Raw genomic sequence first — 17,749 nt, 5'->3', positions numbered from 1 at the left:
AGGCAGCCCCGGCCGGCGTCGCCGCTCCGTGCGGACCTGCGGGGCCTGGGTCGTGGCGGGGCCGGGACGAGGGCCACCTACGGGAAGCAGCCTCGGCCAGGGAGTCGGGAGGCGCGGCTGCCAATCGTCGGCCTCTGAGCCCTAGTTTCCTAAACTCTGACTCCAGGCTTAGTAATCCCAACCCCACCTCCCACGGTGGACTGGGCTCCAAGTGCACAGCGGGGACTTCGCAGGGGCGTGCTTGGTGAATAGGCCGAAAGGTGTATTGGGAAGCTGGTAACACATAACGACGTGGCGTCGGGGTTGGGGGAGAGCAAAAGTTTTCATGTGAAGGACAGTGCCATACTCTGTACAGTTCTTGCATTTTAAAAGCGCACATGCAACTTTCTACATAATTCTTTTTTACCGGTTTAGGCCGAAGGACACACACTGAATACAGAAAGTGGGTGACTATGAAGGTCAATGAGGCTGGGGATGGAGGAAAATGGGAACCCTTGTTACTTTCCTATTGCTGCTGTAACAAATTACCATAAATTTAGTGACTTAGCACAGTTTTATTAGCGTTCTGGAAGTCAGAAGTCTCACCGGGCCAAACTCAAGGCGTGAGCAGAGCTGTGTTCCTTCTGGGGGTTCCGAGAGAGATTCCGGTTTAAAAAAATTTTTTTAATGTTTATTTATTTTTGAGAGAGAGAGAGAGAGAGAGACCCCGACAAAGCCGAGCGGGGGAAGGGCAGAGAGAGAGGGAGACACAGAATCCGATGCAGGCTCCAGGCTCTGAGCTGTCAGCACAGAGCTGGATGCGGGCTCGAACGCACAAATGGAGAGATCACGACTGAGCCACCCGGGCACCCTGAGAGATTCTGTTTTTAGCTTCTAGAGACTTCCCAGTTTCCTTGGTTTGTTGCTGCACCACTCAGGCCACTGCTTTCCTTGTCTCCTCTCCTCTGATTCTGACCCTCCTGCCTCGTTTTTTCATTTATAAAAACCCTTGCGATTAGATTGGACCTACCAGATCATCCCTGATAATCTCCCCGTCTGAAAATCCTTTATTTAATCACATCCACAAAGTCACTTTTGCCTTATAAGGTAACACAGTCACAGTTGCCTGGGACTGGGGCATGGTCATCTTTGGGGAGGGGCATTGTTCTCTCACCACCACCCTCCAAAAGGGTCGCATCTGGATGGATGATGAGACCTACTAACCTAGGTGTATATTCTGGTCGAATTAAGCCAAGGTTGAATTAAGCCAATGTATGCACCTGAGATCTGTTGCAAGAAATGCATAGCAATAACAATGCTGATAACACACCTAGTCTAGACCCTACCCAAAAGGCATGGGGATATTTTAACGTATCTGAAACAAAGGCCTTACTCTTACATTTGTGGCCCTCGAGTTCCATAAATATTTACTGGCCTTTCAGGCCCTGTGGTAGCCACTAATTAAAAACAGGCCCTGCCAACGAAGAGCTGCAACCGGTGTAGGGGGGGCTGTCGTAAAGGCAAAAGCAAGGAACTGTGGGACACAAAGAAGGGGTCGCCCTCTGGGAGAGAAGAGACAAAGGAGGCTTCCAGAAGGCAGGCCTGCCGGCACAGAATCTTGCAATTCTAAGTCTTGTGCTCAAGGTTCAGAATAAGTCCTTGTGTTATTGAACGACATAATGTTTAGGAAAACACTCTGTAAACCACCGAAGCTGGTAGAACTGAGAGATATTACCGTTGTTTCTAAATCCCCCTGCAAATAGGACAGCCACTCTCTAACCTAAGACCCCCCCCATCACCACACACATGCGCTTGTTGACATTTGCTATAAACATTATACAATAAGTTTATAATAACATTTCCAAAGTGATTATGTCATCTGCCTTTTAAGAAGTCTCCACTTGGAACTGGAACCCTTGGACACTGGCTTCGTGCCACTGTGGGCACTGTCTGGCATAGTTTGAGTGAGTGCTTAATGAAATGAGCAGTAATGGCAGCAAATGATTAGAGAAATAAGGGTCACAATTTGTCATTAGCCTCCAGAGACGTCCCTGTGACTTAAACATTGTGAGGCAAGAGACAAAGAAAGGGCAGTGGTGCGGCCATAATGGTACTGGCCTGCTGACCACAAATACGAGTGTTCTAGCCAATTCTACTTCCTCTCTACCCTAAACTTGAAGCAATGTTTTTTTTTTAAATGGTTTTGGGGGCGCCTGGGTGACTCAGTCGGTTAAGCATCCGCCTCTTGGTTTCAGCTCAGGTTATGGTCTCACGGTTTGTGGGTTCGAGCCCCGCATCAGGTTCTGTGCTCACAGTGCGGGGCCTGCTTGGGATTCTCTGCCTCCCTCTCTCTCTGCCCCTCTCCCACTGTCTCTCTCTTTCAAAATAAATAAACATTAAAAAACATTTTAAAAAAATGTTTTGGGGCGCCTGGGTGGCTCAGTCCGTTGAGCCTCTGACTTCAGCTCAGGTCATGACCTCACGGTTCATGGGTTCGAGCCCCTTGCCAGGCTCTGTGCTGACAGCTGAGAGCCTGCAGCCTGCTTCAGATTCTGTGTCTCCCTCTCTCTCTGCCCCTCCCCCGCTCACGCTCTGTCTCTCAAAAATAAACTTGAAAAAAATTTTTTTAATGTTTTGAAGGGGGTGGTGAGGCTTAGGAATGCTGTTTCTTCAACATCAATGTTTTATTGGTAATTTCTGTGTACTTTTGCTCAAAAAGCATCTTAGACTGAATTAGGCCACTGCTCTGCTCTGCAGGAGGATGAGGACAAGATGAGGACTTTTCAGGAACTGCCACAAACAGCTCTTATTTGGGCTTTGTGTAATCAAAGTCATAATGAGTCAACATCACGTTTAGCTCTAGTCCTTAATTCTTTGAGCCCTGATGATTCGGCGAATCACCTTTCTTTTCGCCTTGGCCTGACGTGACTGGAGTTCTGGGCTGATCTATGTACCTCGGCCTCTCCAGCTGGCTTTTGGGGTCTTTGCCCTTTTCCCTAAGGCTTTCCCCTATTTTTGTAAGCGGAGTCAGAAAAGAGCACAGGCCAGGAAATATCTGGGGGGAAAGAATGATGTTCCTCTTGCCACGGTCAGGTCTCCTTCCAGCCCGTTAGAAACGGCCTCCTGAGTTTCTAAAGGACACAGACACCAGCATACATACCAAGGGCTTAGCTACGAATTCTGGCCCCTTAGGTAAAAATCTCACAAAAGGTCTTCCACCTTTTATCAGGCGAAACCCCAACAGATGCTCACAGCCACTGCAGGGCAAAGCAAAAAAGGAAATAGCAAATAGGGAACTTCCCTTCTTCTGACATTAGTGCGCCGGTTCCCAATCAAGGTTGGTTTTTCGTCCCCAGGGGACGATTGGCAATGTCTGGAGATATTTTTGGTGGTCACGCCTTGGGCTGGGGGGGGGGGGGAACGGGGGGGCCATGCTATGGGCGTCTAGTGGGTAGAGGTGAGGGATGCTGCTGAACATCCCTGCCATGCAGGGGACCATCCCCCCCCCCCCCCCCCCCCCCCAAAAAAAAGAATTATCCAGTTGAAATGACAATAGTACCAGAGTCGAGAAATCCTGAGCTAGCAGACTCTTTGTTTCTTTTGTTCTTGGCCCCTATCCACCCATTGTCCTCATGCGCACCACCAATTAGTGAGAGATTAATGCTAAAAGTACTTGTCCTTGATACCTCCCTTTCCTGTATCTAGTGCTTGTGGTTTTCCCGCCCTGCCTCCAGCCGCCCAGTCGCCGATCTCACAAAACCTCTCTCGGGTCTCCTCCTTCCTCCCCTCCACTGTTCTCATCAGGTCCTTATTGCCTCTCCCTTGTGCTATTGCAAGGGTCTGCAAATCTCCCCTCTGTGAGCCAGATCTTCCCAGTGTGCGAATCTGATCATTTCACCACAGAGAACATAGAGGTGAAAGTGACATGGCCAGTGTCGTGCTCTCAACGTCTGGGTTTCATCGACTTGAAGGTTCTTGCTCTTCGGCAAGTCGTTTCCTTTTTAAATTTTTGTTTTGAGAGAGAGAGAGATGGCAAAAGTGAGCGAGGGACAGAGAGAGAATCCCACGAGGGGCAGACGGGGGTGGGAGGCGGCGTGGGGGTAGGGAAGCAGGTCTCACCCAGGCCTCGTATTTTACCAGAAGCAGGGCTCGAGCTCACCCAAAGCGAGGATCGAGCTCACGAACGGTGAGATCGTGACCTGAGCCGAATCAGACACTTAATGACCCAGCCACCCAGGCGCCCAGTGTTTTTCTTCTACAGGTTTGGTGAAGCTCACCAAAGAGAGTGCTTGTTTGCACAGGGGGCCTGTGACAGGATCCTTTGGGTTTTAGCCTGAGGCAGAGAGGTGTGGTGCTGGGACGTCTGCCTGGGTCAAAGTCCCGAAGCCCATCCACGTCCGGGTCTCCAAACTTTACAGTGGCTATTAAACGGACTCTTGGATTCAACAAGGCACCCATCTGCTCAGAACCGTCCACCGACCTCCAAGGCCCTTCCCTATCCCCCCTTTCTAACCTCATCTTCCACTGCTCAGCCCAATGCAAGCTTCTCTGGCCACACTCACCTCTCAGCTATTCCTCACACAAGCCAAGTGCACTCCTGCCTCAGGGACTTTGCCCTGTCTATTTCCTCTGCTGTTTGCTCCAGCCTCCCCGGATAGCCACAGTCTTACTCCATCATTTCATTTAGGTGGCTCCCTGAGGCCTGCTCTGGCCACCGCGTGGAAAATTGCAAGCCCCACCGACACTCACTTCTAGCCCCCTTTCTGGGTCATTCCGCCCCGTTACACCGGAATGTAAGCTTCGTGTTTTCTGATTTGTTCTCAACTGTATCCCCAGCACTGAGAACTATACCTGACACGTAGTTCATACACAATAAAGATGGGAATAAATATACAAATGAAGAAATCACACTGTGCCAAGTGCTCTCAGGGATCCCAACCAACCAACCAACCAACAAAACGCAACCATTCTTGCCGTTGACCTTGGGAGATTCCCAGTCTCAGGTGTGGACAGGTATAGAAGACAATTAAGGAAAATGCAACAAACAAACAAATGTAAATGGCAAACACGTTCGTTTGTGAAACGGGTCTCAGAGAAAGGCAAGACAGTCCAGTGTGGCGGGAACTGTTTTTGAAGACTTCTTGGACTAGATGGGAATTGAACTAGGCCTTGAAGGATGACCAGAACTTGAGAGAGACAAACAGGTAGACAGAGAGACAGAAAGAGAAAGAGAAAGAGAAAAAGTGAACAGCATTTTATGGCTGGATCTTATACGCAATAAGGAGCCACGGAAGACTTTTACGAGCAAGGTGGTGACATTGTGAAGGTGATATTCGGGGGGGGGGGGGCGCCTGGGTGGCTCAGTCGGTTAAGCGTCCACCTTCGGCTCAGGTCGGGATCTTGTGGTTGGTGGGTTGGAGCCCCGCGTCGGGCTCTGTGCTGACAGCTCGGAGCCTGGAGCCTGCTTCGGATTCTGGGTCTCCCTCTCTCTCTGCCCCTCCCCCACTTGTCCTCTCTCTCCCTCTCTCATATATAAATAAAGATGAAACAATTTTTTTTAAGTTAAAAAAATCTTTAAAAAGTGATACTTGGGAGATCTGGTTTTCTTGAATTATGAAAACTTCCCTAATTCTTGCCTGGAGGCGAGAAGGCTGGAGAAAGACTGAGGGGTTCGCACTCGGGGACAGAGCCGGCCGCCAGGCCAACTTCGGGCTCCTCCACCAAACCCCAGGGGCCGTGAGGTTGGTTCTTCCCTGGGCCCCACTCCTCTGTGAAAGAGCATGCCCTTGGGGTCTGGCACCCCGTTCTTTCTTGCACCCCTTCAAAGCGTGCGATATCCCCTCCAGTCACTCCCTTCAGGCTGCAAGCTCTTCCTCTCTGGCATCGGCCTTGTTCTGCTTTCCGACACTTCGGTGTCCGAAAGAGGAAGAAGAGCCTCCATGCGTCAGCATCCAGGGCCCCACCTCTGGCTCTGGGTTTGGGGTGTTTTCACTGCTGCCACTACCCCAGCATCTCAGCCAGGACCCCCCACGACCTTTCACTGCACCCTCTCCCCCAACCTTGCGCCTAACCCAACTTAGGCCCTGCCCCCTACCCTGGCCCAGCCACGATCTGTCTAATCTTTGCACACTGTCGAGGGCAGCCTTTATTTTTTAATTTTTAAAGCATTTGTTAAGTGTATTTATTTCTATTGAGAGAGAGAGAGGGAGAGGGAGAGTTGGGTAGGAGTAGGGAGGGAGGGAGGGAGGGAATCCCAAGCAGACCCCGCGATGCCAACACAGAGCCCGATGCAGGGCTCAAACTCACGAACCATGAGACAGTGACCTGAGCCAAAAGCAGCAGTCGGACGCTTAACCAACTGAGCCACCCAGGCGCCCCAAGGGGCAACCCCTTTAAAAAAAAAAAATGTTTTTACGTTTATTTATTTTTGATAGAGACAGAGCACAAGTGGGGGAGGGGCAGAGAGAGAAGGAGACACAGAATCCGAAGCAGGCTCCAGGTTCCAGGCTCTGAGCTGTCAGCACAGAGCCTGACACGGGGCTCAAACTCACAAACCGTGAGATCATGACCCGAGCCAAAGTCGGACGCTTAACCGACTGAGCCACCCAGACGCCCCTAAGGGGCAGCCCTTTAATTGCGTCACCACTTAGCTATCCTTAGTGTCTGTCTCTCCCATCTCAGCCTCAAGACTCCTCGGTTTAAAGATTCAAATGCTTCATTTGCATGTTAGTTCTCTGCACCTTCTTGCCCTGGAAAGTCTCCATTGTTCATTTGCCTGAAGCATGTGGGATAAACAATATTTACATCTGAACCTAGAAACCTCCAGACCCTCTGGCCTCTTAGCCACCCCCTCGTTCACAAAGCGCCTGGGTGGCTCAGTTGGTTGAGCATCTGACTTCAGCTCAGGTCATGATCTCGCGGGTTCCTGAGTTCAAGGCCCGCATCGGGCTCTGTGCTGACAGCCTGGAGCCTGGTAGGATTCTGTGTCCCCCTCTCTCTGCCTCTCGGAGGAGGCCATTCGCATAGCTGTGACGCGGTGCAGAGGAATCAACGCTCAGAAGTCAGTTTGCCTTTCTACCTGTCATTTCCCTAAAGAAGCAAGGAATTGAGGCCTCAGGGTTCACTTGGAAAACACTGGGCTTGGCAGGGGCAGGGGGAGTGGGAACAGCAAAACTCCTCCTTAGTCCCGAACTGGCCGATCTCTCCCTCGTCCCTTCACCTGGATCGCCTTTTCCGATTGTGCCGTTTGGAACCAGACCCCTGCGTGGCTGCAGCCCTCCCTACTTGGTGGCACCCCCAGGGCTGAGCCAGGGCGTGTGCACTGCGGGGGCCGTGTGCACTCTGTGCTGAGAACCAAAGCCCAGCCTCGCTGCCACTTCTCAGCCACAGAAGCGAAGGCCAGTCCTTTAAACTCCTCTGCGGCCTCAGTTTCCAGGACGGTACCAATCCTTGCAAATTTGACGAGGTTTGCTTTGTGACCCAGTGTATCGTTTACTTCCGTAAATGTCCGCGTTCGAGGATGAGCGTTTGAGGAAAACGTATACGGTTGACTCTTGAACAATGTGGGGCTTAGGGGCGCCATCCCCGGGGGCGGTTGAAAAATCTGCAGATAAGTTTTGACTCCTCCCCCCACACTTAGCCTACTCCCCCCAGATAGCTTACTGTTGATATGACGCCTTCCCAATAACATCAGCAATCAATTAGCACACATTTTGTATGTTTTATGTATTATATACCGTCTTCTTACAATAAAGGAAGCTAGAGAAAAGAAAATCTTTGTAGGAAAATCATAAGGAAGAGAAAATCCGTTCACAGCACTCTGCCGTATTAATTGAAAAAATCCGCGCACAAACGGACCCGCGCAGCTCAAACTTGTGCTGTTCCAGCAGCAACTGTATTCTCAAATTATTAGTGTTCTACCTGTGTCCGTTAAGTCAAATTTGTGAATCCTGTTGGTCACATTAATATTCTTGCTCTTTTTTGCCCATTGGACTTATCAGTTGCTGAGAGACCAGTTAAAATCTCCCATTACGATACCATGATGGCAGATTTCTCAAATTCTCTGTAGACAGTTCTTTTTTTTTTTTTATTTTTTTTAAGTTTATTTATTTTTGAGACAGAGAGAGACAGAGCATGAACGGGGGAGGGTCAGAGAGAGAGGGAGACACAGAATCCGAAGCAGGCTCCAGGCTCCCAGCCATCAGCCCAGAGCCCGACGCGGGGCTCGAACCCACGGACCGCGAGATCGTGACCTGAGCCGAAGTCGGACGCTTAACTGACTGAGCCACCCAGGCGCCCCCTGTAGACGGTAGTTCTAGTACATTTACGCTTCTTTCAACCACCTGATTTTGTGCCATTTGTCCCGCTTTTTTCTGTTTCTTTTTGTCCTTTCCTCTCTTGACTTCTTTCCAATGTTGTGGGGCCCTTGGGAGTCTGTTTCTCCTTACAAGAGCCTGTTGTACCTTCGGGGTTTAGTTGTAAGGATTCAACGAGATGAAGAAGCTCACACCAAATGTTAATCCAGTGCCTAACATACAGTAAACACTAATAAATGGGAACTATTATTAGAAGGTTCTAGTACTCTTTCATCTTTAGGGTTCCCTCGTCTCTTACGGTTCCGCTTCTATTGTTCTCCTTTCTGCTGACATTGTCCCATTTGCTCTCAGTCCGCTTTCTTTCATTTCTCCTTTACTACCATTCGGTTTCCTGTTTCCTCTTACTTTTTCATCCCCAGGCTTCTCTGTGTGCAAGATGCAATGGCGAAGCCCCTCCGGGAAGCGAGTCACTGTGGAGGGGCGTGGTGGCACAGCGGGGTCAGGAGGCAAGACAGCACTGCCTTGTCCCCTGATGCCCGTTCCACAGGGTGACAGAGGCACCGCCCGGCACGAAGCGAACCCTACGTGTCACTCTAGGTTGGCCACCGTACGGTTGGGTCAGCTGGGCTCATTGGCGTCTGTGAAACGGGTACAAAGCCATAGAACTCACCACTTCGGGTACAGTCTCATTCCTCAGTGCCTTCGCCTGTAGAATCCAGCTGGGGCCCAGGAGCACTGCTGTCGGAACATGGGTGTCACCTCGCTAGGAATTTGTGTATGTACAAACCAGAACCTGGAAAGAGGAACCATTTGCGCTTGAACACATTGCGGTCAGAGGAACATTTTGTCATCATCGTTGTGACAGAGGTGCAACTAAATTTAGCAAGCTGTGGATTTGTTTGCACTCGCGCGTGCGTGTACGTGTGTGTGTGTGTGTGTGTGTGTGCGCGCGCGCCTGTATGATGCCTGGAGAAAGCAACCCATAGATGTTTCCGAAAAGCAAAAACTCCCCAGACCAAAAAAAGAAGCCCTCTTCTGATGTGGTCTTTGCCCTGGCCATCCCTTACTCTTGTTACTTCAGAGTTTTACTTTTTCTGTGTCCTTCGTAGCATGACAGTCTCTCAAGATAGATTGTGTCACCGGAGGAACATTGGCCCTTGGTGGAGTTTTGGGTGTTTTTCTCTTCTCTGGTGGTTTCCACACTTGGATTGAAATAAACAGGGGTGTCGGACTTCCATATTTTACATGGGCCTCGCTCAACTATAATCTTTGATAGCAATTGAACAGACGCTTTGCCTTTTCACAGGAAATTTTAAAGAGATGCGGTTGATATTTTTGAAATCTCTTTCATGCAAAAGTGCCATTTCCACTTCCAATGTAGAGGAAATGCGATACATTCCTGGCTGTTGGCATTTATGATCCCCAAATGCCTCTCTATGATTCAGAAGTTCTAAAAAAAAAAAAAAACAAATGATATATAACATACTGGGTCTGTCTTCGTGAAAACAGGAAACAGGAAAACTTAATTTCTTGTAGGCCGCAGAAAGGATATGGAGTAGAAGGTGAGATAAACATATGCTGGGGGTAGAGGTGCAAAGTGGGAAAAGGAATAGAGATATGAGAGAGAGAGGGAGGGAGGGAGGGAGAGAGAGTCTTCCAATTTGGGTAGTCAGATAAATATTCGATTGAAGTGACTTTTTTTTTTAACGTTTTATTTATTTTTGAGACAGGGAGAGACAGAGCATGAACAGGGGAGGGTCAGAGAGAGGGAGACACAGAATCTGAAACAGGCTCCAGGCTCTGAGCGGTCAGCACAGAGCCTGACACAGGGCTCGAACTCACGGACCGCGAGATCATGACCTGAGCCGAAGTCGGCCGCTTAACCGACTGAGCCACCCAGGCGCCCCTGATTGAAGTGACTTTGAGTGGGTTTTACTTCCCCTAGTATGCTCCAGACCAGGGACTCTCTAAATGTTTACTCTTCAGACCCCTTTAAACTCTTAAAAATTATCAAGGACCCAGGGCGCCTGGGTGGCTCAGTCGGTTAAGCGCCCAACTTCAGCTCAGGTCATGATCTCACGGTTCATGGGTTCGAGCCCCACATCAGGCTCTCTGCTGTCAGCACAGAGCCCGCTTCCGATCTTCTGTCCCCCTGTCTGTCTGCCCCTCCCCTCCATGCACACACTTGCGATCTCTCAAAAATAAATAGACATTAAAAAAGATTATCAAGAACTGTAAGCTCTGCCTCAGAGTTTACTTCCTGGGGAGCCTAACCTGTGACAAGTGTGTCCAGCACAGCGCCTATGACATTTGTGTTTAAACTATGGAAGCAACTAGTTTCCTCAGTTACAGGTATACTTGACCTTGAACAAACTACATCTAATAGCTTTTAGACACACGTGGGGATTATTCATTTTGTTAACAGATTTTTTAAATCATTTAAGGTGTTTCTCGATCCTAGGATTTATTAAAAACTAAGGTGTAATAATTAGGGAAATGCAAATCAAAACCTCAATGAGATGCCACTTCACAGCCATTCAGATGGCTATTATTTTTTAAACAACAGGAAAAAGGGGGGCCTGGGTGGCCCAGTTGGTTCAGCGTCCAACATCCGACCCTCTTCGGCACAGGTCATGATCCCAGGGTTGTGTGATTGGTGGAATGGGATGTTAATCAGTCTTAAAAAGGAAGGCAATTCGGACACGTGCTACGACGGTGTTGAACGTCGAAGATATTACGCTAAGTGGAATAAGCCAGCGACAAAAGGACAAAGATTGTATTATTATTCCTCTTCTAGGAGGTCTCTAGAATGGTCAGGTTCATAGAGACAGGAAATAGACACGTGGTTGCCAGGGCTGGGGGAGGGGGAAATGGGGAGTCATTGCTTCACGCATACAGTTTCAGTTTGGGATGATGAGAAAGTTCTGGAGATGGAGGGCGGTGATGGTGGCACAACCGTGCGAATGCCCTTAGTGCCACTGACCTGTACACTTAAAACAGTTGAAAGGAACCAAAAAAGAAAGAAAGAAAGAGACAAAGAAAATGGTTTAAATGGAAAACGTTAGGTTATGTGTATTTTAGCACAATAGAACAATGGAAATGAGTTTTAAGGTATAAATGTCTGAAATCTTGCAATACACTAGTAAAAGGTTGCTTAAAAGAGTTAATGAATCATTCCTTCTTATTGCCAAATAAAAGTTCATCGCATGGATTATACCACCTTGAAAACATGAGGCTCAGCGAAAGGAGCCAGTCATTCAGTAGGCTCCGCCCCCAACGTGGGGCTTGAACTCACAACCCTGAGATCAAGAATCACATGCTCTACCCACTGAGTCAGCCAGGTGCCCCTGAATTCAATTTAAATGACTGAATTACATCTCAATAAGGTGGGTGCTCACAAAAAGGTTAATGAAAACCAAAATAATAGCCTCTCTTGAGGAATATCTTTCCGAATTGACCCAGGAAATTGAACTTTGATGCCTCGGTGTGGAAAAGTTCATGGGTTTTCTCGTATTTCCCTTTGATCATCCGGTAAATATTTATCGAAAACTGGTTGTGGGCAAATAACACTATTGAAGGTACAGAGCGATCTCCAAAAAAATTATTCAAAAATATTGTGCCTGCATAGATCGATGGGACAGAATAGAGAGCCCAGAAATAAATCCATGCTTACGTGGTCGGTTAATCTTTGATAAAGGAGACAAGAATATACAACGGGGATAAAGACAGTGTCTTCAATAAATGGTGCTGGGGAAACGGGACAGCTCCATGCAAAAGACTGAAACTGGACCGCTTTCTCATACCATACACAAAAATAAACTCAAAATGGATGAAATACTTAAATATAAGACTTGGAACCATAAAACCCCTAAAAGAACACCTACGCAGTAATCTCTTGGACGCCGGCCTTAGTAATATTTTTCTGGATTTGTCTCCTGAGGCAAGGGACACAAAAGGAAAAATAAACTATTGGGCCTACCTCAAACTGAAAAGCTTTTGCACGGCAAAAGAAGCCATCGACCAAACGAAAAGGCAACCTCCTGAATGGGAGAAGATATTTGCAAATCATATATCTGATAAGGGGTTAATATCTAAAATCTTATAAAGAACTCATGTAACTCAACACCAAAAAACCCACAAATACCTGATTAAAAATGGGCAGAGGACCTGAATAGGCATTTTTCCAAAGAGGGCATACGGGTGGCCAGTAGACACACGAAAAGATGTTCCACATCGCTCTTCACGGGGGAAATACAAATCAAAACCACAATGAGATGTTACCTCACGCCTGTCACAATGGTTAGTATTAAAAAGGCAAGAAAGAAGTGTTGGCAAGGATGTAGAGGAAAGGAAATCTTGGTGACTGTTGGTGGGAATGTAGGTGGGTGCAACCACCATGGAAATCAGAATGGGGGCTCCTAAAAAATTAAGGATCAAAATGCCACGACCCAGTAATTCCACTTCTGGGTATTCACCCAAAGAAAACAAGATATAGAAGCAACCTAAGTGTCCGTTGATAAATGAATGAAGAAGATGTAGCATGTATATGTACCCACAGACACCCACACACCAGAATATTCTTTTTTGTTTGTTTATTTAGCTTTGAGACAATGCGAGAGACAGAGTGCAAGCAGCGGAGGGGCAGACAGAGGGAGACACAGAATCCGAAGCGGGCTCCGGGCTCCGGGCTCCGAGCTGCCCGCCCAGAGCCCGACGCGGGGCTCGAACTCACGAACCGCGAGATCATGACCTGAGCCGAAGGCGGACGCTTAACCGACTGAGCCACCCAGGCGCCCCCACGCCGGAATATTCGTACTCAACCATAAAAAAGAATAAAATCTTGCCATTCGCGACAGCGTGCCTGGACCCGGTACACTATCTGAAATAGAAAAACACAAGACTTCCCTTACACGTGGAATCTAAAACACAAAACAAGTGAACAAACAAGCAACAAGCAGAAAGAGATTCGTAAATATAGAGAACAAACCGGGTGTTGCCAGACGGGAGGGAGGTAAGGGGATGGGTAAAATAGGCGAAGGGGATTAGGAGGTACAAACTTCCAGTTATGAAGGAAATCAGTCATGGGGATGAAAAGTACCACATAAGGAATGAAGTCAATAACACTGCAATAACTTTGTATGGTGACAGGTGGTAACTACCCTTAGGGTAGTGAGCATTTTGTAATGTATATAATCGTCGAATCACTATGTTGTACACCTGAAACTATTGCAATATCGTAGGTCAACTATATTTCAGTTAAAAATAATATGGTGTCTTTCAGAAGCTTGCCCTCTGATTAAGGGGACAAGCCATACACACGTGAAATGAGATTGATCAAGGCGATGCCATGTTGGAGTTCTATTATCAACTCTTGTTAATGATCCCCCTTGCGGGGCGCCTGGGTGGCTCAGTCACTTGAGCGTCCGACTTCGGCTCAGGTCATGATCTCGCGGTCCGTGAGTTCGAGCCCCACGTCAGGCTCTGCGCTGACAACTCAGAGCCCGGGGCCTGCTTCGGATTCTGTGTCTCCCCCTCTCTCTGCCCTTTCCCCACTCATGTTCCATCTCCGTCTCAAAAGTAAATAAACATTAAAAAACAATAACTAAAACAAAATGATCCCACTTGCCACATACAACCAGCCGAAAGTATCACTGTAAAATTAGTCATACTGAAAATAAGGTCTTTGAGTGGCTAAGGTCAAGGGATCTGAATCCTGGCTCGATCACTTACTAGCTGTGTGACCCTGTGTGAATTATTTAACTTCTCTGTGCCTCTGCTTCCTCCTTTGAAAATGGGGGTGATTATGATAATGACAGCACCCACTTCAGATGGGTCGTTGTGAGTATTAGATGTGTTACTGCATGTAAAGTGCTTAGAGCCGGCCCTGGCAAATAGCAAATGCTTGAGAAAAGTATTAGTTACTGCTATTTCTGGAAAATGGTGAATATTGAATATTTGTCCCCCGTGAAAAACCTTAAGCATACATTAAAAGATACTTCTTAACAGAGCTGTGGCCCTTTGGACAGAGATTTCAACAGCACATATGACAGGGTGTGATTCAGGAATGTCACAGTGTTATTGGCTTGCGGTATCCAGAATGTTCAGTATCCTGATTGGGCACAAATTAGGGATTCAATTAGTACTAGAATGTAATGAAACAAATTAGATTAAAATGTTATCCAAAAAGTATAATGAGATTATAGTTTTTGCTACTTTCTAATTTTTTTCTCAAAATGACTGGGTTTCTTTTGTCTTTATATTTGCATTGTTAATATTTCAAGTATACAGAAATGCATAGAAACAACATGATGAACACACATATACCCATTACTTAGCCTTATTAAACTGTAACCCTATTTACTTGAGTTTCCTTTCTCTCTAGTAATTAAAACATCATAAACAGAGTTGATACACCATCTCTCCACAGAGGTACCATTATCTTTAAAAAAAAAATTTTTTTTAATGTTTATTATTTGAGAGAGAGACAGCACATAAGCGGGGGAGGGGAGAGAGAGAGAGGGAGACACAGAATCTGAAGCAGGCTTCAGGCTCCAAACTGTCAGCCCAGAGCCCAATGCGGGGCTTGAACTCACGAACCGTGAGATCACGAACTGAGCCGAAGTCGGGTGCTTAAGGAACTGAGCCAGCCAGGCGCCCCATATATCTTGTTCTTCCATTCTATGTGGCTTCTGTTTCTCAGGTCACCTCATGGTCCAAGATGGCTGCTCTTGCTCAAGCCTTCACTTTTACATTCCAGCCAGCAGGAAAGACTAAGAGGTTAAGAATAAGGGACCCGGCAGTTGTCTTTTTTTTTTTTTTTTTAATGTTTATTTTTGAGAGAGAGAGAGAGAGACAGAGCATGAGCGGGGGAGGGGTAGAGAGAGAGAGGGAGACACAGGATCTGAAGCAAGCTCCAGGCTCTGAGCTGTCACCACAGAGCCCGATGTGGGGCTCGAACTCACAAGGGGCGAGATCATGACCTGAGCCGAAGTCAGACGCTTAACTCACCGAGCCACCCAGGCGCCCCGCAGCAGTTGTCTTTTAAGGAAAATGCTCAGTGGCTTCCGTATGACATTTGCTTTTATGTCCCTGGTCAGAACTTAGTCACAGTAGCTATTATTCAGGGTGGCCATGTATCCAACTGAAAATTAGGAGTTCTCTTACTGTGGATGTACGGGAAAATGATGTTGGGGGATAACAGTCTTGGCCACAAGGGTCAAACCTCAAGTCAGTAGGTCACAAGTTACCTGCACACCACCCTGGGCTTTAGCTCTCTTGTCTTCTCTGGCACCCGATTTTCTTGTACTCTCAACTGTGCCTTTCAGCCATTTATCCGATAAGTATTTCGTTAAGCACCTACTATGGGCCAGAAACTGTTTTCAGAGCTGGGGTTACAGCAGGGACCACGACAAGGGCCCTGCCCTCACGATGCTTACATCATCGTTGAGGGAGACAGACCATAAAGGAACCAGAAAAGGCAACACGGAAATGTCGGAGGGTGTGAATTGGTATGGAGACAAATAAAGCAGGTTGCGAGGCAAATGGATCGGGCTGAGAGTAGAGCGAGCAGTTATTTCGGGAAGGCCTCTGCGGTGAGGTGACATTTGAAGAGAACCCCGCATGGAATGAGGGAGAAACCTATGGCGATGTTTCGGGCAAGAGCATTCCGGGCAGAGATAAGAGCAGGTGCAAATGCCCTGGGGTGGAAGTGGACATGGCGTGTTCAAGGGCCCGCAAGGCGGCCTGTGTGACTGAAGCAGGCTGGGAAGGTCGGAGAGGGATAGCAGCGGTGTGCCAGAGGTCTTCCAGGGCTTTGTAGACTTTTGTTTTTACAGGAGCGAGTAGCGAGGCCATGGGAGGGTTTAAATGGAGGCAAGACGGGATCTGCCTTATGTTTTAAAAGGATCACTTCCGCTATTGAGTTGAGTTGGTAAATGGTGGATGCAGAAGACCACGGTGGTTGGCCAGGCAGGGGATGCAAGTTATTTGAACTAAGACGGTAGTAATGGAGGGGGCGAGAAAGGGTAAGATTATATTTTGAAGGTACGCCAACAATTTGGCTGAGGGGTTACAAGCAAAGTGTAAGAGAAAGAGAGAGGCAGTAGAGGCGACTGCTAGGTTTCTGGCCTGAGCCACTGGTGGAGGGGCGATGCCATTTCCTGAGATGGGAAACTGGGCAATCGAGTCCCGTTTCAACCAGGTTATATTTGATTTATGGGCATCGGATGTTTGAGTTTAGAGAAATCTGGGTTGAAGATACGATTTGGGAGCCATCAGCACATACATGGCCATGAGATTGGATGAGATCACCAGGAAAGGCAGCAGGGAGGTTGATAGATTTGGCAACAGGAGGACAAGGACGTTCTCTTCTGATTCTTCCTGGTATTTTTTTTTTTTTTCAGTGAAATCAGAAGAATGATTATTTGCCAGCGGGGTGGTGAGATGGTGAAGAGGAAACTGGAGGTTTGGGGAGACGGGAGACAGTATATCTATTCATGATGTTTTATATATAAATATATATATATTTTTTTTTAAATTAATTACTTAATTTCTAAAGTAGGCTCCATGCCCAATGTGGGGCTCGAACTCATAGCCCTGAGATCAAGAGTCTCATATTCCACTGACCGAGCCAGCCAGGTGCCCCAGCACCCCTGTGATGTTATATTTTATAAAACATTTCTTTTTGTTTTAAATGTTTATTTGTTTTGAGAGAGGAAGAGAGAGAGAGAGAGAGAGAGAGACAGGGAAAGAGAGAGAGCAGGGTAGGGGCAGAGAGAGAGGAAGAGAGAGAGAGAGAATCTCAAGCAGGCTCCACACCATCAGCACAGAGCCCAATGTGGGGCTTGAACCTACGAACTGTGAGCTCATGACCCAAACCAAAATCGAGAGCTGGACGCTCAACCGACCGAGCCACCCAGGCACCCCTATTTTATAAAACATTTCTAAGCGTTTGTCATGGGGAGGGGTTTTGCATTATCCAATGAGCAGTTTGTTGTCATAGCTCACTTTTATGAGGAAAAGTGGTCCTTTTTTTTTTTTTTATTATTTTTAGAGAGGGAGAGAGAGAATCCCAAGTAGGCCAGGAGCCTGACGTGGGGATCGATCCCACGAACCATGAGATCATGAGCTGAGCAGAAATCAAGAGTCAGACGCCTAACCAACTGAACCACCCAGGTGTCCTAAAAAAAGATCCTTTGAAATGAAAAGGCGTGTAGCTACTTACATCATCCTATCCAGCGTAAGCCAAGAGATGCTTTATTAAGAAACTGACTTTATTAGACAACAGAAAAAAAGGAAACAATCGAAAACCTGAAAATGTTTCTTACATTCCAACAAATGAATAAAAGAGAAATGATAAAATAAAGGCTTTTTCCTTCTTTACATAGAAGGAGTGATGTCAGAGATTGATTTCTGTTTCTTGCTCCCACCAAGACTTGGCGACTGTCATCATGCAG

The 17,749-nt window shown here is 47.4% G+C and overlaps 1 protein-coding gene across 1 annotated transcript in view; it reads right to left on the bottom strand.

Moving 5' to 3' along the window:
- IL13RA1 (interleukin 13 receptor subunit alpha 1) overlaps positions 1–9,148 on the bottom strand; it is a 68,635-nt gene extending 59,487 nt beyond the window's left edge. The window contains exons 1-2 of the mRNA XM_040467975.1: positions 9,088–9,148; positions 82–273 (exon numbers count right to left, since the gene is read on the bottom strand). Of these exons, the coding sequence (XP_040323909.1) occupies positions 82–273; positions 9,088–9,148 (253 nt within the window). The remainder of the gene's footprint in view (positions 1–81; positions 274–9,087) is intronic.
- Positions 9,149–17,749: the final 8,601 nt, after the last annotated feature.

Source organism: Herpailurus yagouaroundi, unplaced genomic scaffold (assembly GCF_014898765.1).
Source record: "Herpailurus yagouaroundi ecotype Mexico unplaced genomic scaffold, PumYag 67641, whole genome shotgun sequence".
NCBI lineage: Eukaryota > Metazoa > Chordata > Mammalia > Carnivora > Felidae > Herpailurus > Herpailurus yagouaroundi.
This window is presented reverse-complemented; position numbering and strand designations above follow the sequence as displayed.